We start from the raw sequence: 25144 nt of genomic DNA on the forward strand, positions 1-25144 counted from the left end.
CCCGGGAAGAGCGCAATGATGGTGCCAACTTGGGCCAGTGAAGCAACGTCCTCCACAACTAGACTGAAGAACAAAATAACAGCAACTTGTCTGTTCCCATCCCCCCAATTTCCCAATAAAAATCTTAAAAAATAAATAAATAAAAATACTTCCTGTTGGGTTCCTGTATGGTGTAACTTAAAGGAGGAAGGTTTATAACAGACAAGCATTCGACTCCTGATTATGGCACATATTTGCCATAATCATACATTGATTATTTATTGAGTACGTACATGGAAGGAACTATACTTGGCACTACAAATAACACACACACACAAAAACGACAGACACAGTTCCCACCCTCACAGAGTTTACACTTTAGCATGAATGATGAATATTAAATAATTAAATCACATAATTTCTTGGGCTGATTGAGATACAGTGTGTGGCTATAGTGTGTAAAGGGAAACACACCGAGGGGGTTAGGGAGGCTTCCTTGAAGTAGGCACATGTAAGATGAGCTCTGAAGGACAGGTAGGGATTCGTTAGGCAAAGAGGAAGAATGCGACCATTCCAGGTGGAGGGAATAGAACACATAAAAGCTGAGAAGGTGAAACAAAACAAAACAAAACACTGGGCATTTGAGGAACTATAAATGGAGATAATACAAAGTATTTCACAGCAAGATCATGAGGACTGAATAAGATAATGTTATGTGGAATGACCCAGCCGTGTCTAACATGCAGTAATTGTTGAATGTCTTCCTTTCAGCCCAAGACCTAATGACCAGGATAAAAGAGACTCGGGGTTTACCCTCTAACAGGATGAATTAGGATTTCCCAAAAAGGGTTGGACTGTCATTGTTTTCTAATATCTCAGGATCAGGCACTTACCCACAGATGCTGCCTTCTTTATGCAGCTACACCTAGATTTTGGGCTTGGGTCTCAGAAGCAGCATTCAAACCTATCAGCCCTTCCAGGGTATTCCGACCTGGTGAACTAACAATAAGAGATTCAAGTATAAATAGTAAGTCAGTTGCTCAGAATGAAACTTCTATCTTGCAATATAATCATATTCAGTCTTCTGTTTTCTGTTTCATTCTATAAAAACAAATCATCATAAATTGCTTGGGACTAGGAATAGGAATTATATAGCTAAAGGGCCATTTCTATTTGTCAGTTCCTATCACTAGGGCTGAAACGTCTGTTACCACTAATGTCAGGAGGTCCCTCAGAGAGAATTCTAGGCCACCTTCCTTTCACATTACAGCTAGCCACTGACAATTTAAGGATCACAAGAAATCCATTTATGATGTACTCCTAAAATAATACACAAAAACAAAAATGCGTATAAGAGACCATCCAGCTGGCATAAAACAGCTTGCCCAACGTGAGTGGCATCAGTAAGTGGCAGAAGAGAAATTTAAAATCAAGTCTGTATTACCTCAAAAACCTTTCCCACAATAATAAACCACCTTCCTCATTTCACTACTGATGTGCTTATGCGCAAACGCCATCTGTGTAATCTAATCTGGATTCCTTCGCGTTATCTTGTATGATCAATGTTCTAAGGTTACAGAAACAGAGCACGGGCAACATGGGCAACATGGGGTCAATTTTCCTCCTTCGTTTATTTCTCTTTGGACCTTCAATGTAGCACCCTCCCAAACCCCTGCCCCAGCCTATATATACCCTTCACTCTTACAGTTCTAATATCGTTCTCCTAATTATTACTGAAAAATGAAGCCAGAATTTTTTCACTATCATTTGCTTCCTTTGCCGCTCTGGCCACAACAATTTACATTCCTCTTCCAAAAGCCCCGTCTCATTATATCATTGGCTCAAAGTCCAGGATTTTATTATCTGCATGAGGATGAGGAACCTCAGGTACAAGGTCTCTCAGTCTGGAGACCTACAACCAAGGAAATGAACTCTTTGTCTCCCTTCCCCCAAACACCCAAAATATGAGAAAGGGACAGAAAACATGTAACAGAATTCCCATACAAAACGAGAGGAGGAAAGGGATGGAGGCATATAACAATCACTGGCCCATAGCAATAAAATTACAGTCAGGAACTATGCAAATGATTGCCTCTGCAATGTTTCAAAGCACCACTGTCATGGGTGGGCACTCATTATGTGTATTACATTCTATTTACCAACTAAGACATCAGGAACGTCATCTTTCTAAAAAGCACAGTATCAACTACCCTCATGGATTTTAAAGGAAAGCATCTAACATATCACATCATCAAACCATGTCCACAGGGGCTAGCGACAGCTCTTGAGGGCAAGGAATAGTAAATAAGTAACTACGTGATATACTGGAGTTAGTCATTTTGCTTATAAATCAGTAAAACCAGGCTACAGTTAAGAGAAATCAGTTCTTTACTGAGATCATCTTAAAATTATACTTGCAAAAGCAACAGTCTCATATTCTGCTAGACCTCTTACACGACAGAAAAGCAACCAAGTAGAACTTAATTATCTAAAAACTCCAGTAGTTGGAATCATTTTGGTAACATTTATTTAATGCTGAGCCATATGTAGCTTTCTTTAGGTCAATTATAGTCTCTAATTTTTTTAAAAAAGTCAACCAATTTACTCAATTTCTACCACCTACATCCTGTTCCCTTATACCAATTGGTTTTTTTTTCAGTTACAGGTGACATTCAATATTATTTTATATTAGTTTCAGGTGTACAGCACAGTGGTTAGCCATTTATAAAATTATTTAGTGATCCCCTCCTTCCAATTAGTCTAGGACGCTTATATACTTTAGATTGGCAGCACTTGACACTTTGGTTTAACTGAACAAGTCAAAATACGGAAAGGCAATTCTGATGCTGCTCTGATCCTTCTACTTCTAGTCCCTGGGGACCCATGGTCTAGATCAGTCGTTCTCAGTTGGGGGTGACTTTACCCCCCAGAGCACCTCTGGCAATGCTGGAGACATTTTTAGTTGTCACAACTGGGGGTTCTATTGGCATCTAGTGGGTAGAGGTCAGAGATGCTGCCAATAATCATCCTATAATGCACAGGAAAAAACCCCACAACAAAGAATTATTTGGCCCCAAATGTCAATAGTGCCACTTTTGAGAAAACCTAGTCTAGACGGATTTCCATTACTTTCTGCATAGTTGATACGATATAATAAAACACACTTCAAACACCAATCCCAAAACACCATCAGAATCTAGTTACTTATAGCCATTCATTCAATAAGTAAGTGCTTATCAAGTAATCACTAGGTGGCAGACGTTATGAAGACAGAAAATAAAAAAGACAATCTAGTCCAGTGGGAACAATCAATTTACAAAATCCAGGCCCTTACCAGAAAATTCAATACTGTCCATTATATACTCCTATTAAGAGCCTCGTTGTGAGAAGTGATGGGTGAAAAATTACTTGAAGGACATGCGGTCCATCTCCATATCTAGGTAACAGAAGTCCTTGAGTTAAGCTGGTTGATATTTGAATTAGGTTATCTTAACTCCTTGAAGAAACCCCCTCACTAAGCTCCATGTTCAAGTTATGCTTTGAACACAGTAAGGTACAGTCACGTGAAACTAACTTCCCATGGAAACTGTATACATATCACTCAGTGCCACCTAGGTGAAGCTACAAGTACATTTCTTTTAGAAGTTAGGTTTGGAATGTTTCTTCCTCTCAGATGACAACTACGTAACTATTTCTCTTCACTCTGACTGCCACATCCGTTACAAAGCTAAATCTGAGGCTCAGCTCTATCTACTGTATGGGCCCTTAAGCCCAAACATTTGTGTATTTCTCCATCCCTAATCCAGCTGGTCTTCACTGGTATTTTCATTTTCCCTGTTCTGGATTCTCTAGTTATTGATACTTTATCACAATGTTATTAAATCTGTTTTTGCCATAAATTGTCTCAGTTATAAAACGTGGTCAGGTGTGAATAAAGTTAAAATTGAGGCAGAGTGACAAGAAAATACTTACAACAGTACTGCTAGGCATATGCACCGACTGCTTTCACAGCTTAAAGGAGATCCTTACTGAAGGCAGTGAGTGAGGCTCACAGAAAACGTCCTGAAAGAACTCGTGACTGAGCTGAACGCTGACAGACAGACTAGGTGTTACTTAAGTAAAGAAGATTTGAGGATAAGGAAATATTTTAGGCAAGAAATAAAAGTAGGTGCCAAAGCACAGAGGTGAGACAGAGCCCGGTGCATTCAGGAAACTGCAAGTGGTTTGTTTGCTTTTGCCAAAACAAAGAGCGTTTGGGGGAGTGGTGACACATGACACAGAAGACTTTGAACTCTGGACTAAGAAGCATGATTAGAAACATAACAGTCAGGAGTTTCCCCGCAATAATCCAGGAAGAAAAGATGACTCCCACAGACTCCATCAGTTTCCACACACATCAGGCATCTTTAATTAGTAAAAAGCCCTAAAACTGAGTAGAAAAGAATCCAAATCCTAGCCTCACCCCCATTCCCATCCCCTTACCGACATTAACTTTTGCAACATCACCTGGAAAAATGGGGTCATTCACCAACGGGTGTGAGAGGAGTGAGTCAATGCTCTTTGGACAAAAACATAAGAATCCTGGTTCCCAGATTTCCCATTCTCCTGAGCGTGTGATAGTATCTGGACTTACAAGCAGCTCCAGTGAGGAAAACTAAGGATCTGACAGCTGCTCATCTCTCAGGACAGGCAGCAAGACTCATGATTTTATGTCTCCAATTGTTCCGATCACAGTTTCTAATACGGAAATAAAGCTGTTCAGGGTCTCCGTCCTCGTCTCACTTTGTTTCACGGAGATCTGCATTTCCAAGCTCTCGGGTTCCAACAGCAGTTCTGTTAAGAACAGACAGCCCATGTCCTCCTGGGCACTGAGGTAGGCTTTCCATGGCTGAGCCCCAGCCCGGCTCACCGCGATGGTCTGGATGTTCACCACCTGAAGGGCCATCTGGAGGGTGTCAGGATGGACTGCTCCCTGCCACGGGATCACCTGCTGATGAGTCACTTTGAGGCTCAGCCACATTTTCTCAAAATACTCAGCAGTGAGCTGGTGATTGGGGACTAGCGTGAAGGCTCCTGAATCAGGGAGTTCTTGTACTCTCTCCTTGTTCTCTTCAGGAATCAGGGGTCCTAAAAAGAGTCAAAAAGCTTATGTAAGAGATGCTCTTAACCTACAGGAACTACATTTTTAATCCAGGTTTCCAAAAGTACACAATGTGGCTTTTATTTTTGGATAAATGGCTTAAATAGCCAATGATGAACTTCTTTCTGGCTCACAAAACTTCAAATTTGGGCAACAGTCTTGAGATTTAGCTAGGGTACTCTACTTTCCGCTCGTTGTTGTAAAAGATAACGTTTTACGCCAAGATATAAAGTAAGGACTATTTTTACCTGATGTGGCAAAGGATGCAGTGTTAGGAAGGTCTGGGCCACGACGCTCTGTCCCCTGGCATTTACAGATGGTTGCCCAGCGGGCTTTGCCATATATTGGCACCAGTGTGTTGAAGTCTGAAGCCCAGCTATTCACAGGCTTTTCTGCCTGATCTTCCAAAAGTCTAAGAGAAGGGTCAGATTTAGGGCTGCACAGGATCCGCTTAGCTTCATCAACGCCAGCTAAGAGGAGGCGGTAATAGAAGAGACCTCGGTCCCGTACTGCCATGTCCTTTTCTTCCTCTGAGGTAAGACAACAGATGAGTTAATTAAAAACAAAAACACTCTTCTCATACCCCTGGGCCAACCAAAACAGCAGGAAAAAATGAAGGAGGGAAGAAACCTTAGAAAACATTGACATTTTCTTCTTGGATCCCAGACATGACTCTCCCAATGAAAGGGCATTTTTACTATCGGTTGTAGCAAGTACTGTTTCCTTCGGAAGAGCCTACCTATGCAGTAATGTAACAGCCGCCCCAGCATGTCCTGGCACTCGGCAGGTCGCGAGAGAAAAAGGCGCAGCAGTGCAGTGAGGAGCTCCATCTTAACAGCTGGGAACGTCTCTGACTTCACACTCTCTACGAAGTCTTCTAACACATAAGGCGCATTGGGAATTCTTTCCCCGTGGACACCAAGTAGCCAAATAAGTGCCTGCTTCCCCTGGGGAGTGAAGGGATAAGAACAGGTGCTTAACATTTGGCTGTCCAAAACAGAGGAGGCCACACACTGCTGCAGGTTTTGCTCTTCTCCTGAGGAGTGTTGGCAGAAAAGGTATAATTGTTTATTAATTTCAACTTACATTGTATCGATCCCACCTACTACACTACCTACAACAAACAGGAAGAAATTCTACTGCACAAAAGGAGACTCAAGGGGGCAGCCAGGTGGCTCAGCTGGTTAGAGTGCGTGCTCTGAACAACAAGGCTGCTGGTTCAATTCCCACATGGGCCAGTGAGCTGCGCCCTCCACAACTAGATTGAACACGGTGACTGGACTTGTAGCTGAGCTGCACCCTCCACAACTAGATTGAAGGACAACAACTTGACTTGGAGCGGATGGGTCCTGGAAAAAACATACTATTACCCAATAAAAAAAAATTTTTTTTAAAGGAGACTCAAGACTCATGGACTATGATGATGAAGCAATAAGGCTTCCTCAGCTTTGGAGCCTCTTCCCCAATTTGCGGTTTAATGGGGCAGTGAAAGCTACAGAAAAATTTCTCTAAATTGCTTCATGCACATTCGGTTATCTGTGAAGCCTCTTAAAAATACATGTCTAAGGGCTGGCCGAGTTGCTCAGCTGGTTAAGAGCTCGCTCAAGTGGAAGCTCTGAGCAACAGGATTGCCAGTTCTATTCCCAATCCGAGCTGAGCTGCTGCTAAGCTGCCAACAGGTAGCAGGATGGCTCAGCTAAAAAAATAATACATGTGTCTAGGCCCATGACTCCTGAATACTGATGTCAGGAGATCTGGGTGAAGCCCAAATATTTATGAAAATTCCACAAGGGATTCTGATTTTCATTCCAGCTGAAAACTCCAGGGTCTAAATCTCTGACTCAGAACTGTTCAAGAAAACAAAGTTATTTGTAATAAATACCACCAGTAAACCCTAATGCTTTTATAATTTATATCCCATCTACACCTAAAAGAGAATCTGAGGTGGCAATCAATTCTAAGAATTTCTACTTCAGACACTGGGTAGAAAGACGAATTCGATCCCATTTCAGACAGCAGGGTCCCAGCGTGCCCATCCCCGCGTGCTCAGAAGTAAAGGAGAGTTACAGTCTACCTCGCCATCTTGAATGTTCTCCTCACAGCCGGGCAGGGCCTGACACACAGCTTCCGTACACTGAGGACACAACCAAACCAGGTCTCGGAAAGTCTGCACCACCACTACCAACAGCCAAGGACACAAGAGCACAGGATTAGAGCCTCCCAGCAGGAAGGAATCTTAAGAAAAGTCCTATGTTGTGACCCGATTGCTAGGTGAACTTCTGTAAAATGGGTGATGGATGGGGTGGCCAATGAGTATCTGAGAAATGTCTGGTGTGGGCAATAATTTCTTAAATGAACGTTGCTCTTATCAGGTTACCGTGAGGATAAGTGAGCTAATAATGTATGTGAAAGCACTTTGTAAAATGTAAAGCTGTATGCAAAGTGTTGTTGTTAAGTGATGCTCTGAAGACAGTATAAATGGAGACACCAGGGCTGGGACTATGGTGAGCCAAGCAAGGGGCCGAGGGTGTAAAATTGAAGAGGACATGCAGGGTTAACACTTGCACAAACCTTAGAGTGAGTATCTCTTTAAATCTTTGCATTCAGGCACCTTGCTTGCCTCACCCTAGTTCCAGCCACTAGAAGCCACTGCTTACAGTATGCTGCCATACGCAAAAAGAGAAGCAAAGGTGGGGAAATACGCAAGGTCATGTAGTATAGTCTGGAGACTCATGGCAACCTGATGTCTCTCTACCGTGTTAGACCTACAGATCCTATGCTTCTCTGATGGCTATAGATGAAGATGTAAAGTTTAAACCGCTATGTGATTCAGCAGCACATATTCTTTTGAGCAAAATCCTAGAAAGGTAGCCATTACCTGTGGTAATATGCTCTTGTCGAAGCCCCAGCAACTCTGTTAGAATCTGCACACACTGATCTGTATAGGTCCTGGCAATGCCACCTAGAGAGGAAGAGTTAAGTCAAACACTAGCACCTCGTTCTAAAATAATTTCTCAGCAGCCAGAGACAAAAAGGACCACAGATGCCTAAAAAAATCACCCCTTGCTTGATGAAATAAGAAGAATCTAAGTTTGCTATAAAGGGAACTTTGGTAAAAATGCATCTGGTTTTTGTTTTGTTTGTTTTTTTCATTGACCACTAGAAAATCGAAAGTTCATGACAGATTGAAAACTTGCAGTAACCAAAGTATGTATGTGGCAATCAGATAGGAAGCAGCATTTGCTGCAATGCACCTGCACACAAATATTCCTGCTGGGGACACTTGACAGCAAGCAGTCTCCTGACTGTAGGGTTTCCACTCTTCTCTTTGTTCCCTGTTCCCTGCCCTCTAAAAATCACCATACTTTAGTTTACACAGGAGGGTTCCTTCTCCTCCTCCACTTGAAGCCCTCTAAAACTTAGCTCCCCATTTCGTCAGTCGCTCTAGCCTTTTAAATTCCATACAGAGTAGAACAAAAGTCTGTAAGATTTAGGATTTATTCTGTGTTGTTCCGTACTCAGCACAATATACAGCCCATAGTAGAAGCTTAATAAATGATTGGTGAACTGACGCTAAACTTTGAGTCAGGAAAGCTGGGTTCCAGTCCCAGGTTCAGTAACTATATGACCCTTTGGCCAGTTAATAACCTTTTTGTGCCTGTGTTTCTTCATCTTTAAAATGAAGCTAGTAACACTTGTCTACTTTTCCTGACTGCCTCACAAGACAGTGGTAAGGTGACAAACAGGAGAGCATTTTGGATAGTAGACAACAAAAGGCAATATAAATTTTATGTATTACAGTTTGAGTTACTGGTATCTTCTGGAAGATATGACAACAGCAGTGTTGACAAACCTTCCTCCCTTCCTTCTTTGTAGCCACTGACCCAATTCTTTGGTGCATGGCACTTTGTTTCTGAAGCAAGATTCCTTCCCTTTTGCCCACTCTGGTTCCACGGCTTTCTAGCTGGGTGGTCTAGGATCTCAAAAAGGAAAAGCAGCAGGCACCCACCTACGGCAAAGATGGCAGCCTGTGCAAAGTCAGCAGACACATCGGTGCAGTACCCTCGGAGCTCCTCGAGCACTTGCTGCACGTTCTCATCGTTCACCAGCTCACACAGCACCTCCACCTTCTGCAGCTTGATGTAGTGGGGCTCTGAGTAGGAGCAAAAAAACTTCTTGTAGTGGCTGCTAAAGTGGCCTGGCAAACTATGCAGGATCTGGCGCACGTGACAGAGGGCAGTGAAACAGAGCTCGCGGCTCTCTGAAGAACAGGCGGCCAGCAGAGGGCCCTTGACTCGCACCAGCACGTCAGTTTGTACGTGGGGAAATTTGGGGGCCAAGATCAGAAAGAGTTTGGTGGCTCCCATCACCACACCAGGGCTGCTGCTCTTGAGAAAGCCGTCCAACAGGTTGAGGATATCAAACAGCTCCTCCTCACTGCGGGGTTGGTAGCGTAGCAGAAAGGTCAATACTTCGGCCTGGCCCCACTGGTCCAGTGTTGACATTCTATCCCCCAAAAAGAAAAAAGTGCTCTTTTAGCAACAAAATTAGGACCATCCCCATGCTACTGCCAGTCATCTGTTCTTCATAACAAGGGGAGAATTCTTGAAAACAGGCTGTGCCCTAATCGAATTATTCTTTGTACATACTATTTAAAGCTCACACAAAGTAGACTATTAATTCCAAGATGAGTTTACAGTACAAATGCACACTCATCTAAGGCCAAAGACGTGATCACTATACCAGACTCTCTACATTGTAAGGGCAGTAAATGGCTTAGTTTAAGGGACATATTGACTGTAGATGAGAACAGAACCTATCCCCACAGGAGGTTGCCTCCATTTCTCTATTTCACCAAAAAAACCTAAGGCAAATAAAAGAAATTCTCTCAATGAAATTTGAGAAAGTTAGTAGTTATGGTTAACTTTCTCTACTACTCTACATTAGTTGTTTAAGACCTCTCCTTAAGTCAACACATCGACAAGATCCCACTAGGATGAAGATCTCATCATAACAAAAAGAGCACCCAGGTAGGCATCCCAACCGATTTAAGAGATGGTGAGCGATGGGCTTATTGATGACAACGCCGCCTTCCTGTTTCAGAATTTCCTCTAGAGACCTCAGGCAGTTTACCACCACGATTGGGTCCTGGTCACGCAGCAAACTGTATAATTCATTTACCAGGGCACCATCTAGAAAAGAGAACAAAGACCTCAGATAGAGAAGAAAAGCTTCTGAGTCACAGGGAGAGAGCCAGAGTACCAGCTCCAAGCAGATAAAGCTGAAGTTCTCTGCTACAGAATCACAAAGGCCTATAACAAAGTCAAGGCCTCTTCTAAGCAGCTAAGGCAAAGGATCTCACCTGAGCCCCAAAGAAAGGACTTCTCTAATCTCAGGAAATACCAAGCCCTGCAACCTACTCAAAGAGGCATGCACAGAAATAAGGCCACACTATTATTTTCTACCAAAGCTATGTAATATTTTACAAAGTCATGTATATAATGCAATCACAAATAAAGATTGATCAGGATGGATCACACTGAAACTTACCCACTTCAGATTCTCCATGAAGATTATGTATCTTGGCGCAACCAAGGACTGCCACCCTCCTGACATATGAAGCCTTATCCCGCAGACCATTGAGAACAGGCTGTTGGATATATTCCTGCACACCCGGCATCCTAAGCAACACATCCTGGAATCAGCCAGATTCTGAAATACTAGTTTTGACACAATTCAGCCCCTGTGCACTTAACAGAGGGTTCAGAAAATTTTTGAATGTGCATCAGATCATAAAAATTGGAGAACACTGCAGTCAAACTTAAAAAGCCATATTTGTCTTTTCATTTGGAAATGTCTTGCAGAGGCAGCAAGAAAAAACATACATAATTGTTTACAAATCTTTAACTGAAACCGAAAACTATTTCACCTGGAGTGAGAATGGAAAACTCCGTTTAATGAAACCATATAGTTTTTTAAGCCAAAGCAATGGCTGAAAACTTGGGTTCAGGTTTCAACAGTGTTTTCCCCAGTATGAAGGAGCTCAACTAAATTGTCATCACTGAAAACCTGCCCCATGACCTCCTGAATTCATCAGCCACTGAGAAACAGGCAGGAAAAGGGTGCTCACCTGAGGCTACACATACTCCGTAGTGCCAGTCCTCGCACCATTGGATTGGGGTCCGAACAGTCTTTGCACAGTGTATTGATGGCCAGGAGAGCCAGATCTGGTTTCAGGGGGGCATAGGTGCACATGTACAGATAAACCAACTTCTTTTGAACAATATCCACAGTGGCACTGGCCTTCACCATTTCCATGAAAACAGCAGACATGTCCAAGCCCTGAGTCATATGCCTGAAACCAACACACAGAGCAGGAGAAAGTAAAATACATCATTCCCAAGCTACAGTGGAGAGTGTTTTATTTTATCCATGTCCTGGTTATCCAACTCAATTGTGATCTCTGAGAGGGAAGCAACCAAGTCTACCTTGTCTATTATGTCACACAAAACTTCACACCAGGGGCCTGCAGTACACGTTCTTTTATTTACTCAACAAACATTTATGAATTTCTAGTACATTTCAGTGAAATTCAGCTTTTACACTCCAGGGGTACACTCTGGGGACAGAATCTTAAAGAAGGCATGGCCTCAGATCTCTAGGAACTCAATATCTACTAAGGAGCCAGACAAGAGCACCACTAATTACAGTACACTAGATAAGTATTATGACAGAAGTAACAGGCAAAGGGCAGTGAGGACCCAGAGGTCTACTGCCAGGAAGTCATAAAATGTTTCCACAGAGGAAGTAATACCTTAGCTGAATGAGCAGGAGCTCAACAAGCAGGTGTGATAAATAGGTAATGCTACATGCTGTGAGGCACACAGACATGAGCAAGAACGGTACATTCTTTTAGAGAGTCTGCAGGTTGCTGAGTTAGCCCAGGGTTCCTTGGGTGCTAAGAAAAGTTTGGACTTTATTCTGTAGATCACTGTTCCTCAAACTATGGCCTCCTACAGGAATCAGATGGGATGTAGTTTAAAATGCAGATTCCTGGGTTCTAGCCCACCCTACTGAAATCAGAATTACTGGATTGGATGAAAAATTTACATTTTTATAAAAGGTACCCCAAGAGATTTTTGTGCACACTGAAGCTTGTGATCCACAGCTTGTAGGCCAGACTTGTATGTTCAGATTCATGTGCTGGAAAAATCATTCTGACTGAAATGAGGGGGCAAAGTGACCTACTAGTACGCTACTGCAATTGCTTTGGTAAGAAGCCAGAACTGCAGCAGTGACAAAAAAGGGTGGGAGGATGGATATTTAGAACCATAAAACCATACCATCTCTGACTTGAGAAGCGAAGATCAGGTGTCATCAAGATTGACTCCCACGCTTGGTCAGCTAGGTGGTGACATTCATCAACACAAACACAAGTGGAAGAGCAGGTTTGGGGAGGGGCAGGATGTAGGTGCTATTTTGCATGTCTCTGGAGAAACATCCAGGTGGAAATGAAAAGCAGGTAGTAGGATATGCGGGGCTGAAGATAAAGGAGGTCTGTACTGGATAGATTTATTATGGGTCTGTTAAGTGAAACATGGATGAAACCACCCAGCTGAATAAACGAAGTAAAAAATAAGTCTCACAAGGGAGGCTGAGACGGCACTCCAGAGGAGCAGGAAGACCAAATGATAGCACTGGCATGCGTGAAAAGTTCGTTTTCATACATGAGGTTGGACAGCCCTGGTGGGGACTGCAGTGGGTGAGTTAGGGTATTGGGTGATACCTAATCACTCGCTGGATGACATTCCGGTAGCGCAGCCTATCAGCCTGAATGTGGGGGTTACACAGAGCCTTCTTCAGCTCCTTGACCACGTCCTCAGAGCCGAGGTACGGCATCTTCTCGAACAGTCCCGGGGCAATCCCACAGCCCCCTAGGTAACTCGTAGGCTCCTTCCAGCCCCGATGTGGGAACCTGGGTAAAGGAAATGTCTGTCAGGCAAGAGGCTAAAGGCGTGATCTCGCCCCAGCCTTGGCTTCCCCAGGGCTTGGCACGCTCAAACTTCGGCTCTCTCCGCTCCCCGGTGAGCCCCACCCTAAGCCCTTCGGTTCCTTCCGGGACCTGCCGGCCGGTTCGCTCCACCCATAGGTCTCTCCCACTACCTTTAGGGCCCTCCGCTCAATTTCCAGCCCGGCAGCCGATGGTCCGTAGACCCCTCCCTCGCAGTTCCAGCCTTCGGGGCGCCTCCATGCGGTGGCCGTCACGGGTAGGCCCAAGGATGCTTTCTGCGGAAGTCCTGCCTCCTCGAGAGAGACCACGCAGAGCAGCTGCCACTCACCCTCTCCCAGCGAGCGCCGAGCTGAGCCTGGGCCCCGACCTTAGGGTGCCCTTCCCCCAACCTCTCACCTCCGGGCGCAGCCTCCAGCTCCCTCTAGTGGAGCTGCAGCGGACAATCGGAAATCGGCTACTTCTGCCTGTCTCGGGCCGGCAGCGCGCGCTTTGAGTGGAGGGCCCGGGCTCCCGCGCGGTTAAGAATGGCGCTCCGCTGAGCGACTTCCGCGATGTGCGATTCCACCCCCGGACTCCACCAAGCACGGTCGCTTCTTTTTTCTGCACATTCTAGTTACTTATTTCTCTCCTGGGCTGGCTTTCCCTCAGTTTTTCTGGCTCTGTTCTTGCCCCAGCGTGACTTTTTTCAGGGCTGTTGTAGGAGGCTCGCGCGGGAGCTCTATTCCTATGAAGACCCCACTGCTGATTACAGCCCCGCCACCATGAACGGAGTCCAGATCCCCCATACGCCCATCGCTGTGGACTTTTGGAGCCTGCGCCGGGCTGCTTCTGCACGGCTTTTCTTTCTGTCCCACATGCACTCGGACCACACCGTGGGGCTGTCTAGCACCTGGGCCCGGCCCCTCTACTGCTCCCCAATCACTGCTTTCCTCCTGCATCGTCGCCTACAGGTATGGGGGGTTGGAGTCGGCTTCTGAGCGAGCTCTGGTCTAGGCATCAGGGTGGGAATTCCGACCTTCACTGTCTTGGAGTCAATGGACCGGGAGGACTGATTGTTACAAATGCGGGAGTTTGAACCCAGAATTGCATCTTTAGCCCAGAATAGGAGTGTGGCTAATAAACTGGCGGACTGGAATGTTACAGCTGTAAGTTGGGGAGATCTAGTCCAACCAAGGAAACTTAAAGAGTTTTCACAAGCGAGGCCATTGTTTCCCCGTCTTGCTTCATCACAAGAATTCCGGTAATGTGTTGGGTAGATATACAAATTCCTCGGCGCTTCCTCTCTCTCCACTTCCGATTCAGTAGATAATAGCTGGTGCGGGTCCTGGAAATATTGTTGGAATTTTTTTAACAGATGCCCCAAGGTATTATAAGGAAATTTTGAGAATTTCTGACTAGATGGTCAGTTTTCCCTGATTCCGGAAAGGGATAATTTCTGGGCCAGGGAGATATCAGGGAGGGGAATCTGTGTTCACTGGAATGACCAATTATTTTTCTCAGGTATCTAAGCAGTGGATCCGAGCCCTGGAGGTTGGTGAGAGCCATGTCCTGCCTCTAGATGAAATTGGCCGAGAGACCGTGACCGTAACCCTGATGGATGCCAATCACTGCCCTGGCTCTGTCATGTTTCTCTTCGAAGGATACTTTGGAACCATCCTCTACACAGGTGGGCCTCCGAAGGGGTCCTTCCTATCTGCTCCACTTAGACACTACTTTTCTTGAGCAGCCTTAACTCATAATAGATGTCTGGAGGCCTCCTAGTTTCATCCCATGCAAGCATAGTGGTCCTTTCTTAACTGAATTCCCACTCTTTAAGGGTCCAAACCTTGTAATAAGTAATGAAAGAACAAGAGCAAGGTGGAGCTATTTGCACAAGGAAGCTGTACTCTACGTATTAATTCAGTGCCAGGCTCCAAGATAGCTTTCACAGGCCAGTAAGCAAATGCCCATGTGTCGGAGAGCCTTGTGTTTTACACTTTTGTCTCTGATCCTCCGCCCCCCGTGTATTCTTTCAGGTGATTTTCGATTTACACCGTCCATGCTAAAGGAGCCAGCCCTGAGGGTGGGGAAACAGATCCATACCTTATACCTAGACAACACCAATTGCAACCCAGCTCTGGTTCTTCCTTCCCAAGAAGAAGCTGCCCGCCAGATTGTCGAGCTTATTCGAAAGCACCCAGAACATAATGTAAAGATTGGTGAGTAGTTTCCTTTCGTTTTCCTTTTCACCCACAGCTAGTGCATCTAGATTGAGGGAGAAGGGGTCCTCACATCTTTGAAGGCTTTGTGCAGATCTCCCCTTCTTCATAAAACCTCCCCTGACCATCTTATTTAAAGTTGCCATCTGTCCACCATCCCTACTCCCACAGTCCCTACTTCTGATCCCCTATAGCAGATCAATTTTTTCATAGCACTCGTCACCTTCCAACATATTCTGTGTTTTAATATGCTATTGCTTATTGTTTATTGTCTATCCCCTGGTTCCCCTGGCATGCACACACCCCAACATAAACTCCTTGAGGGTATGGATGGAGGTGGGAAGAAGCCTTGTGTTTGTGGAAGAGAAACAGCAGCTAGTGTGACAGGCGCACAGTGGGTGAGGAGGCTGGAAAGGCAGGAGGGGCTGAAGTGCTTGTAAGACTTTTTGAACTTGACCCTAAATGCAACCATTGCTCTTAGTACAAAGAGCTTTAAGTAAGAGAGGGACAATATTGCACTCATCACCGTACAGTGGATTCCATAATTTGTGTATTTAGGTTTTTTTTTTTTAAAATCTGTGTTCTTTTTTTTATAAGATTTTTATTGGGGAATTGAGGGAAGGAGAACAGACAAGTTGCTGTCCTTTTGTTCTCCAGTTGTGGAGGACGCCACTTCACTGGCCCAAGTTGGCACCATCACCGCGCTCTTCCCGGGCGAGGCAGACCGGCCACCGGCCGCCCATGCTGGCTACTGGCCACACACAGTAGCCCATGGCAACCCACCTGCCATTGCCAGCGACTCACCGCAGCCCAGCTCCAGGGTGAGCTGTTGTTCAGCATCTCAGCTGTCGAGGGCACTGTCACTGGCCCTCACATGGGATCCGAACCCGGGCCCTCCGGCGTCCCAAGCCAGCTCCTAACCAATGTGCCACTCGGCCGGCCCTGTATTTAGTTTTTATTATCTGTCTCCCCTGCTAGACTGTAAGTTCCACCATGGCAGGGCTCTTTGTTTTACTAATGGATATATCCCAAATGTCTAGATTAATGGCTGATGAGGCATTCCATAAATATTTGTTATGAGTGAATGGAATTTATCAGTATGTAGATATTCAAGTGAATGTTGTGCTTAAAGCTAGATACATTGAAAAACCAACCGTATGCTTGTTCTGGTAATTCCACAATAGTACAAGACGTTTTGTGGACTCTTCTTTTGGAATTGCCTTTGAAGATAGTTTATGAAAATCAATTTTTTAAAAATGTAATAGATCAGTTCTAAATTTTTTGATTGTTTCCAAAATTATAATAAATCCAAAAATGAAAAAGATTTGCCGCCATGATGAATATTTTAAAAGGATCTGCCCCAACTCTGGAAGGAGTTTCAAAATAGAGTTAAACAACGTCATTGGAAAAAAAAACTGTACACCTTCCAGAATGGCTACCAGATTGACTGAGAACTATCCCTTCCTTTCAGGACTGTTTGACTTCTCATGAAGAATTCCCAATGCTAACTATTAGAGTTTTCAATGTAGAATTTTCCCAGAGAAGCGCAGCTGAGTAGGAGGATAATGTAGTGGGGCTTGACTAATTTTGCAAATATATAATAAGCCCCTACTATACGCCAAGTATTCCGACAGACAATGGGAATGGAAAGATGAATAAAATATGAGGGCTTACGGTCTAGTAGTAAAGGACCTAGAAGAGGTTTTAAAAAAGGTGGGGGGCCAGCCAAGTGGGTCACTGGCCCATGTGGGAATCGAACCAGTGGCCTTGTTGCTCAGAGCTCGTGCTCTTAAGCCAACTCGTAACGAACTCAGCCATTTGGCCTGCCCTGGCATTTCTTACCAGTTCTTTCTTTATACTTTAGTAACACCACACTGGCCCCTCTTAAAATGTTCTCTACCATCCCCTTCCCTTGCCAGGTTAACTTGGACCCATCTTTTAAGACTTAGCTCAGTTGTCATTTTCAGGAAACTTGCCTTGACTCTGTCAATGGGTAGATGCGTTCCTGTGCCCCCATAATACTGTGTGAATGTCTCTAATTAACACTGCCCTTAACCACGTGATTTCTGGATTCCCATGTAGGTTATACTCCTTGAGGACTGAGACTTTTTGTTTTCACAGCGCTTAACACTTGGTAGATTCTTTCCTTTGTTGAACTACATGAATGAGTGGATTCTCTGTTAACCTCCTGCTACCCCATGCTCCATATATTATAGCTCAGCTCAGATGCCATCCCCTCCCTGATGTACTGATTGCCCCATTAATGTTGTGTATTTTTGTTAACTATTTGGTTGATGTATTAGGATTTCCTGATAGCTTCATTCTCTTCCTTTTCTTCCTTTCCCCAACCCCTTTAACATTCTTCAGGACTCTATAGCCTGGGAAAAGAGTCCCTATTGGAGCAGCTGGCCCTGGAGTTTCAGACATGGGTGGTCCTGAGTCCTCGGCGCCTGGAGCTGGTGCAGCTGTTGGGCCTGGCAGATGTGTTCACCGTGGAGGAGACGGCGGGCCGCATCCAGGCTGTGGACCACCTGGAGATCTGTCGTTCTGCCATGCTGCGTTGGAACCAGACCCACCCTACCATTGCTGTCCTTCCCACAAGCCGGAAAATCCACAGCTCCCACCCCGATATCCATGTTATCCCTTACTCTGACCATTCCTCCTACTCCGAGCTTCGTGCCTTTGTCGCAGCCCTGAAGCCTTGCCAGGTGGTGCCGATTGTCAGTCGGCAGCCCTATCGGGACTACTTTCAGGACAGCCTGAGCCCCAAGCTTTCTGTGCCCCTGGTGCCAGACTCTGTACAGCAATACATGAGTTCCTCCTCCAGAAAACCAAGCATTCTCTGTCTGTTGTTAGAAAGGAAGCTAAAGAAGCCAAGAACCCAGGGTGTCGTGTTTGAATCGCTTGAGGAAGATGCTGATCAATCTCAAGCTGTCAGTGACTCAATGAGGGCTGAAAACGAGAACCTTTCTGGGAACCTTGAGAAGCAGCCCTCCCACCATCCTTTGCGGATCAAGAAGCAGTTGTTCCTAGACGTCTGCAGAAAAGAATGGGATGGGGCAGTCCCTTTCCCTGAGTCCCAGAAGATACTGACTGCCCCCTTGGGCTTTTCAGTGCACTTAAGATCCACAGATGAGGAATTTCTCTCTCCGGACAGCAGGGAGGAAACTGGTGTAGGGCCCCACTTGGTCCCCAGGGGAGACAATGATGGCTCAGCAGCCTCAGGGAACCAGCGGGTCTGGAGAGGCCAGGATTCGCCCCGGTCTCAGAGCAGCGAGGCAGTCCCTCTTTTGGCTCCTGAGTTCGGGGGCCCAGCACTAAAATACCTCCTGACTCCAGTGAACTTTTTCCAGGCAGCCTTCTCTTCCAGGGGCTTTGACCAGCAAGTGGAAAAATACCATAAATCCTTGCCGACTCCAGACAGGAGACTACAACCTCATTGGATCCAACACTGCAGCTTAGAAGATAGTGGCTGAAGGCTGGTAGGGAAAGTTTGTTTGGGGCCTTAGTTTTTCTATCTTCACAGGATCCTATGGGCTCACCATGGAGCAACACTTCTCAAAGTGTGTTCCTTGCACAACTGATGCCTATGGAATCCTCAGTTTATACTTGACCGTGTTTAAGAAACACTTTTCATTATAACCCCTTCACAGTATGGGCACATTTAAGGTTCTAAGAAGGCCTGCACGTAACGTAATCTGTTTACATTTGTTTAACACAGCATTTCTCCAACTTTTTTTTGAACACGCATTCCTCTTATGTGGCTGCAGAAAGATATAAAGTCTGAATCAAAAAGGCCCAGGATATTCCCATTGTGATTTTGTGTCATGTGCCATTCTCCATGCCCCCCTCTCCCTTTTCCTTAGATAAAAGCCCCCAGGTAGTTCTGGTTTTTCAGTTAGGAACTCTGGTGCTGGAGGATCAAGTGGTGATCCAGGCAGCACGTTCCAATCCTGGATGTCACTGACTTGCCATGACCCCATCTAAGTGACTTCCTGTCTCTGCCTCTGGGAGAGAACAGGAAACGATGAAGAGCCTTGGAACAGTGGAGAAAAATTCTACCTCTGCCTCCATGAGGGTTTGCAGTTAGTGTCACTGGGGACCAACTTGGAACAGAGCCAGCTGGGGGATTGGGCACCCCTCCCCAAGGCAGTGCCTGGAACCAGGCTCAGGGGTAGGACGGGCCTCCCAGCCATCTGAAGGCCCTGACTTTGACCGAAATCAAGTTACAAAAGATCAAATGTGCTGCCAGATATTCCTGATTGTTCACATAGCTGGGATATTTGCTGCCGCCCCCCCCCCCCCCCCCCCGCCCTTGGGTTGAATAGGGAGCCAGAGCACACAGCCTGTTTGTTTTAGTATCCAGGGCAGAGACCAAGGAGCCAGCTGGTTGAAGGGGCGGGGGCATGCAGCTCTGCCCTGTCCTGCTCAGCCTGACCAAGTGCCAAACCAGTAAGCAGGACAGCAGAGCCCACAGGCACGTGGGGCTGGGCACAGGGATAAAAACTGCTTCAGCATGGGGCCCCGAGGCTTCGTAAGGAAGAAGCCTCTGTGTCTTGTCCAGGAAAAACAGTTTTCTGCTTTTGGAGGAAGATATGAAGAGTTTAGAAAGCAAAATAAGGCCTTCCTCTTGGGCAAGCTGTACACAGCTGTGTTTTGTCAATGACCTTCACTGTAAGCCTCCCATGGGCCCATGAGGAGCCACAGCAGGTGAGGCATGTGGGGCAGCAGGAAACCTGGGCTTCCATCCAGGGCGCCCTGAGCCAGTAGAGACACCACACAGCAGAGCCTCTGTTCCTCATCTGTAAACCAACTGAGATACGTACCTCTCCCACTGGCCATGGAGGTTAGATAATTGGGAGAGCTCCTAGCTCTGCCTACCACAGGATGGGTGTTTCCAATATTGGTTCTCTGAGCCTCTGTTTCTTTAAAAAGTTATTCTCTATATAAAATAAAAAACTTTGGAAATCATATAAAAATGTAAAGAAAAAAAGTACATTATAATTCTCCCATGTAAATCAATTGTTTTAGTCTTTTAAAAAAGATTTTGTTGGGGATTTGGGAGAGGGGAACAGCGTTGGGGAATCGGGGAAGGGGAACAGACAAGTTGCTGTCCTTTTGTTCTTCAGTCTAGTTGTGGAGGACGTGGCTTCATTGGTCCATGTTGGTATTATTGCGCTCTTCCCGAGTGAGGCAGTTGCTTGCTGGCCATTGGACGGCGGCTCACAAAAGCGCACACTAGCTGCCGGCCAGCCCCACTGCAGCCTACGCCATCGACTGCAGCCCAGCTCCAGGTCGAGCTGTTGTTCACCATCTTAGCTATAGAGGGTGCAGCGTCACTGGCCCTCATGTGGGATCCGAACCGGGGTCCTGCTGCTCAGAGCTGGTGTCCCAAGCCAGCTCTTAACCAATGCGCCACTCGGCCAGCCCAATTGTTTCAGTCTTTTATTGTGCATGTAAATGTATGAAATCATTTTTTTTCAAAATTGGGTAATATATATAGTTTTATATCCTACAGTTTACTTTCTTAATATCTTAAGAAAGATATTAAGATATTAATATCTTAAGAAAGATATTTCCTTGTATTATGAAGTACTCAAAATGTCATTTTTTGTTTGTTTTTTTAAAAACTTTTATTGGGGAATTGGGAGATGGGAACAGCGCTGGGGAATTGGGGCAAGGGGAACAGACAAGTTGTTGTCTTTTTGTTCTTCAGTCTAGTTGTGGAGGACGTTGCTTCACTGGCCCAAGTTGACACCATCATTGCGCTCTTCCCGGGTGAGGCAGATCAGTCGCCCGCTTCTGGATGGCTGCTCACAGTGGCTGCTGGCCACACACGGTAGCCCATGGCAACCCACTACAGCAGGGGCTGCAACCTACGCCGTAGCCAGCGACTCATGGCAGCCTAGTTCCAGGTTGAGCTGTTGTTCAGCATCTTAGCTGTGGAGGGCAGCGTCACTGGCCCTCATATGTGGGATCCAAACTGGGGCCCTCTGGCATCCCAAGCCAGCTCTTAACCAATGTGCCACTCGGCCATCCCAAAATGTCATTTTTTATAGTATAATATTGAATATCATATACCCTCTCATATGGGTATATTTCAACATTTCCATATTCAGCATTTTCTGTGCCCTTTTTTCACAACATATTACAATGAACATCCTTGTGCATATATTGTGGCACTTTGGTTTATTTCCGTGGAGAAAATTACTGGACATGGGATTACAGTTTTAAGTTCTTGGTGCAAATTGTGTCCAATTTGCCCTCCAAAAAGGTTTTCTTACCATCCTTCCTGCAGAATAGGATAGCATTAAAATAACTTGAAGACTCATTATGTTTAAATGATGTTATTAGAATGGTACGTGTAAACACATGGAAAATCATCTTGTGGGGTAATAAACATTTACTAAGCTGTGTGGGCAAGGCTTAGCCTGACTTCCTCTAGGCACCTCTAGCTGTCACTTCTGCTACCCAAAGGTGGCAGGGAGAGATAAGGCGGTCTTCAGTACAGGGGGCCCCAGATTGGCTTTATCTTCTAGCAACAGGGGCACCTGTCCACCCTTGGCATGTGCTGTCACGCATATTCCTTGAAGTGGGATCCATATGAAGTCAGGTGAGGGAGTAGGAGAAGAGGGGCTTTCACAAATTTAGTTGGTGGCATGTTTGTGTTTTACTAACGGGAAAATTCCATACCCTTCTCCTAAAGTAACTTTGGCTTCTCATAAGAGATTGGCAATTGCCTTATTTGTTTGGTTTCTCAGTACTCTGATATAAAAATGCTGCATGGCATATATCTAAGTAGCCAACTTATTTTTAGAATCTCAGGATAACCCCCATAGATCTATGAAAATCTTGCATTAGGCTTGAAGGTACTGGGAGAAAGGAAGGTCCCTAGAGATCAATTAGTTGTTTCAAGATCTGTGGGAAAAACTACTTTCCACAAGAAGACTGACGGTGATTTTAGTCCCTTTAGAGAAGAAAATCTGCCTGGCTGGCTTTGGGGGACCATCTCTCACTTCTGACCCAGCCTTCCCTTTGTGGTAGGAAATAGGACATAAGTGAGTCTGCTTGTTCAAGAAAAGGGATTTGGACCTGGGTTCTGTACCTGAAGTCTACACCCAGGGAGACAGCTCTCTGCACTCTTCAGGTGGTTCTTAAGCAGGAGAAATTCTGTCCAAGGATCCACATGTATATATTTGATGCTACCATTAGTGAGTAGCTGTCAGACTGTGACCTGCCTCCCACCTCTCACCTTTCCTAACCACCACTGCAACAAGCTATTTTGTTTTGGGTTCATGGTGCTTCATTCTCTTCCCCAGAACATCCTACCTACATCGGTACAGAATGATTCTGATTGCCCTTATAATCATAAAATAGTGAACAGGTCAGAAAATGGCCTGCCCACCAGCAACTTCCAAAGGAGACAGACAGTCAGTATACATGTAAATACATACCAGATAGTGATAAGTGCTAAGAAGAAAATAAAACTGGCTAATGGAGGTGAGGAGAAGTTCAGATCTGGGTCAAGGAAGGTGTCTGTGGGATTGACACTTAAGATGAGACCTGAGGGATGAAAAGGAGCCGGTCAGGTGAAGACCTCAAGGTGGTGGCATCAGCACAAAGACCATGTGATGGCCATAAGCTTCACGAAGAACATGTGGCCAAGGGGGAGAAGAGATGAGCTCAGAGAGCGAAGTAGAAGTAGGACAAGAAGTTTGGGTTTTATCTGAGGGTAATGGGGATGTATTGGAGTGCTTTAGCGTGGGGGAGTGATATGAGCTGATTTTATATATATATATATATATATATATATATATATATATATATATATATATATGCAACAGATGGAGAATGGGGCAAGAATGAATTGAATGCAGGAAGACCGGTTAGGAAACTTTTGCAGCAGTGAGATATACTGGTGAGCTGGACTGGGTGTTTGGAAGAAAGGGCCTTTGCGTGGTATTAAATATGAATCTGCTAGAGTTACCGCTTTGGCACAAGCAGCTACAGGGACAAAGACACTTTTCCTCCACCAAAGTTTTCACAAAGGAAAAGTGTATCTATAACCATATACATACCCACAGATATCATACAGATGCACATATTTGGGGGAATGAAGAAAGGAAAAAGAAAAACACTGAGTGAGTTTATTTACAATAAAAGTAAATAAGTGGAATATTTTATGAATAACACTATTTCCTGTAATGGACATGTTTTAGAACTATGTACTTAGGGAAAAAAAACAAAACATGGTTTACTTGCTTTGGAGTCAACACAAGCCTTGGGGTTAGAGGTTGCATTTCCTAAGAGACTAGGACTCGTCAGTAAAAACATTACATTTATCAGAGAATACTTACTTTTTCGATTATTTAAATTATTATAAAATTTTAACCACTAACTTTTAGAGAGAATAACATTAGTCCAGATCTTTGACTATCTGCATCTGTAAAGACAATTCTATACAATATAATGGAGAACAGAGCATAGCTGAATTCAGTTTGAATTGAGCCTTTGTGCTTAAGAGCACCAGAATGAATTAGGTAATTTTTTCTTTTTAATTGGGGAACAGTGTGTTTTTCCAGGACCCATCAGCTCCAAGTCAAGTAGTTGTTTCAATCTAGCTGTGGAGGGTGTGGGGATCGAGCTGGCAACCATGGTGTTGTGAACACTGCACTCTAACAAACTGAGCTAACAAGCCACCCCCAACAAGGTAATTTTTGGTTCATGAGAGTGCTTCTTCTCTCTGCAAGGCTCCTAGTCAATACAGACATAATTAAAACCTGCACTCCTTTTTAATCAAAAGTGAAAATCTGTATTATTGTTTTGTTTTTCAATTCATAGACTTTCTGATTTCGCAGACAGTATCAGTGGAGATGAATAGTAGTGGAGTCAGGATTTTTTTGGAAGTAACATTAAAGAAATTTTCTGATGGATGGAACAAGGGAGGTAAGGAAAAAGCATTATCATCTCCATTTTAAGTTAAGAGGAAAGTGGTCTCATGAGCATGTCCACTATCACACCCTAGGATCTAAACAGTCAGGATTCCTACTGACATTGGGCTCCAAAGCCCACGTTTTCCTTCTAGAATGGGCATCCTGGGAGCACTGAGGTGGGTCAGGCAGATGCCTATTTCACATCAGACAATTTACCCTTGTGGATTTTGATAGGGCACCTCCTGCTACCCCACCCCCAACGGGAGAACCACTTGGTAACCACTTGGTGACAGCTTACAGATTTTATAAAATTGAGTTTCCATAAGTAATATCAAAATAATTAAGTTAAATTCACAGCCAAAGATGAAGATTGTTATTTTGAGATTTCTTAAACTCTATTCTATAGTTAACTGAATTCTGATGCTTTGAGCCCTGTGAATCAACACTCAGTAATTTACTCAGCAAAACAGTTATTAGTACCAACAGCATGTCGGGAATTGTGCTAGACAAAGGGATACTGCCTTCAGGCCTTTTTGATTCCTGAGTTTGTAGGAAGTGCTAAATGACTTAGCACAAATAATATTCAATTATGAAATTTCAAGTTCCTGTCCTGATTCACGTGCCTTTCCAGCGCATTTGTTTAGGCTTTGGATTTTGCGTGGACTCAATGATCAAGAAAGATTACATGGCACACAGGCGCTGAAAGTTCGGTAACACTTGGTCAAAGAAAAGGTGAGAAGCTACGTATTGGCGGAGGCATGATGATAATGAGAAATGAGGATGATCCAGAGAAAGGAAGAGAAAAGCACTATCCCTTGGTTTTGCTGATCAAGGGTTGGTATATGAAGAACATGACAGCGAGTAAGACAGTTATGTGTAGAAA

The 25144-nt window shown here is 44.7% G+C and overlaps 3 protein-coding genes across 8 annotated transcripts in view; 1 reads left to right on the forward strand and 2 right to left on the reverse strand.

Moving 5' to 3' along the window:
• BCL2L15 (BCL2 like 15) overlaps positions 1 to 962 on the reverse strand; it is a 6865-nt gene extending 5903 nt beyond the window's left edge. Inside the window, exon 1 of the mRNA XM_019659185.1 lies at positions 873 to 962. The gene's annotated coding sequence lies outside the window, so the exon portion shown is untranslated. The remainder of the gene's footprint in view (positions 1 to 872) is intronic.
• Positions 894 to 13450, reverse strand: AP4B1 (adaptor related protein complex 4 subunit beta 1). 5 transcript variants are annotated; one of them, XR_002125874.1, is made up of 12 exons: positions 13283 to 13450; positions 12906 to 13094; positions 11250 to 11474; positions 10670 to 10800; positions 10146 to 10311; positions 9129 to 9625; positions 7998 to 8081; positions 7194 to 7297; positions 5859 to 6066; positions 5368 to 5649; positions 4613 to 5106; positions 894 to 978 (listed from the first exon to the last, which is right to left on the reverse strand). XR_002125874.1 is itself a non-coding variant. In XM_019659181.1 (12 exons), exons 2-12 carry the CDS (start codon positions 13016 to 13018, stop codon positions 4679 to 4681), a joined length of 2016 nt encoding a protein of 671 aa, XP_019514726.1. In that variant the 5' UTR covers positions 13019 to 13094; positions 13283 to 13450; the 3' UTR covers positions 4360 to 4678. The 5 variants fall into 5 exon arrangements, 4 of the variants coding, with proteins under 4 accessions (XP_019514726.1, XP_019514723.1, XP_019514724.1 ...); XM_019659181.1 differs by lacking the exon at positions 894 to 978 and having other exon boundaries at positions 4360 to 5106; positions 9129 to 9272; positions 9495 to 9625; XM_019659178.1 differs by lacking the exon at positions 894 to 978 and having other exon boundaries at positions 4360 to 5106.
• Positions 13451 to 13586: 136 nt separating this feature from the next.
• On the forward strand, positions 13587 to 20293 carry DCLRE1B (DNA cross-link repair 1B). 2 transcript variants are annotated; one of them, XM_019659183.1, is made up of 4 exons: positions 13587 to 14080; positions 14631 to 14796; positions 15146 to 15328; positions 17696 to 20293. In XM_019659183.1, the coding sequence occupies exons 1-4, from the start codon at positions 13682 to 13684 to the stop codon at positions 18802 to 18804; spliced, it is 1857 nt and encodes a 618-aa protein (XP_019514728.1). In that variant the 5' UTR covers positions 13587 to 13681; the 3' UTR covers positions 18805 to 20293. The 2 variants fall into 2 exon arrangements, with proteins under 2 accessions (XP_019514728.1, XP_019514729.1); XM_019659184.1 differs by lacking the exon at positions 13587 to 14080 and adding an exon at positions 14456 to 14494.
• Positions 20294 to 25144: the final 4851 nt, after the last annotated feature.

This window comes from Hipposideros armiger, unplaced genomic scaffold (assembly GCF_001890085.2).
Source record: "Hipposideros armiger isolate ML-2016 unplaced genomic scaffold, ASM189008v1 scaffold_297, whole genome shotgun sequence".
Lineage (NCBI taxonomy): Eukaryota > Metazoa > Chordata > Mammalia > Chiroptera > Hipposideridae > Hipposideros > Hipposideros armiger.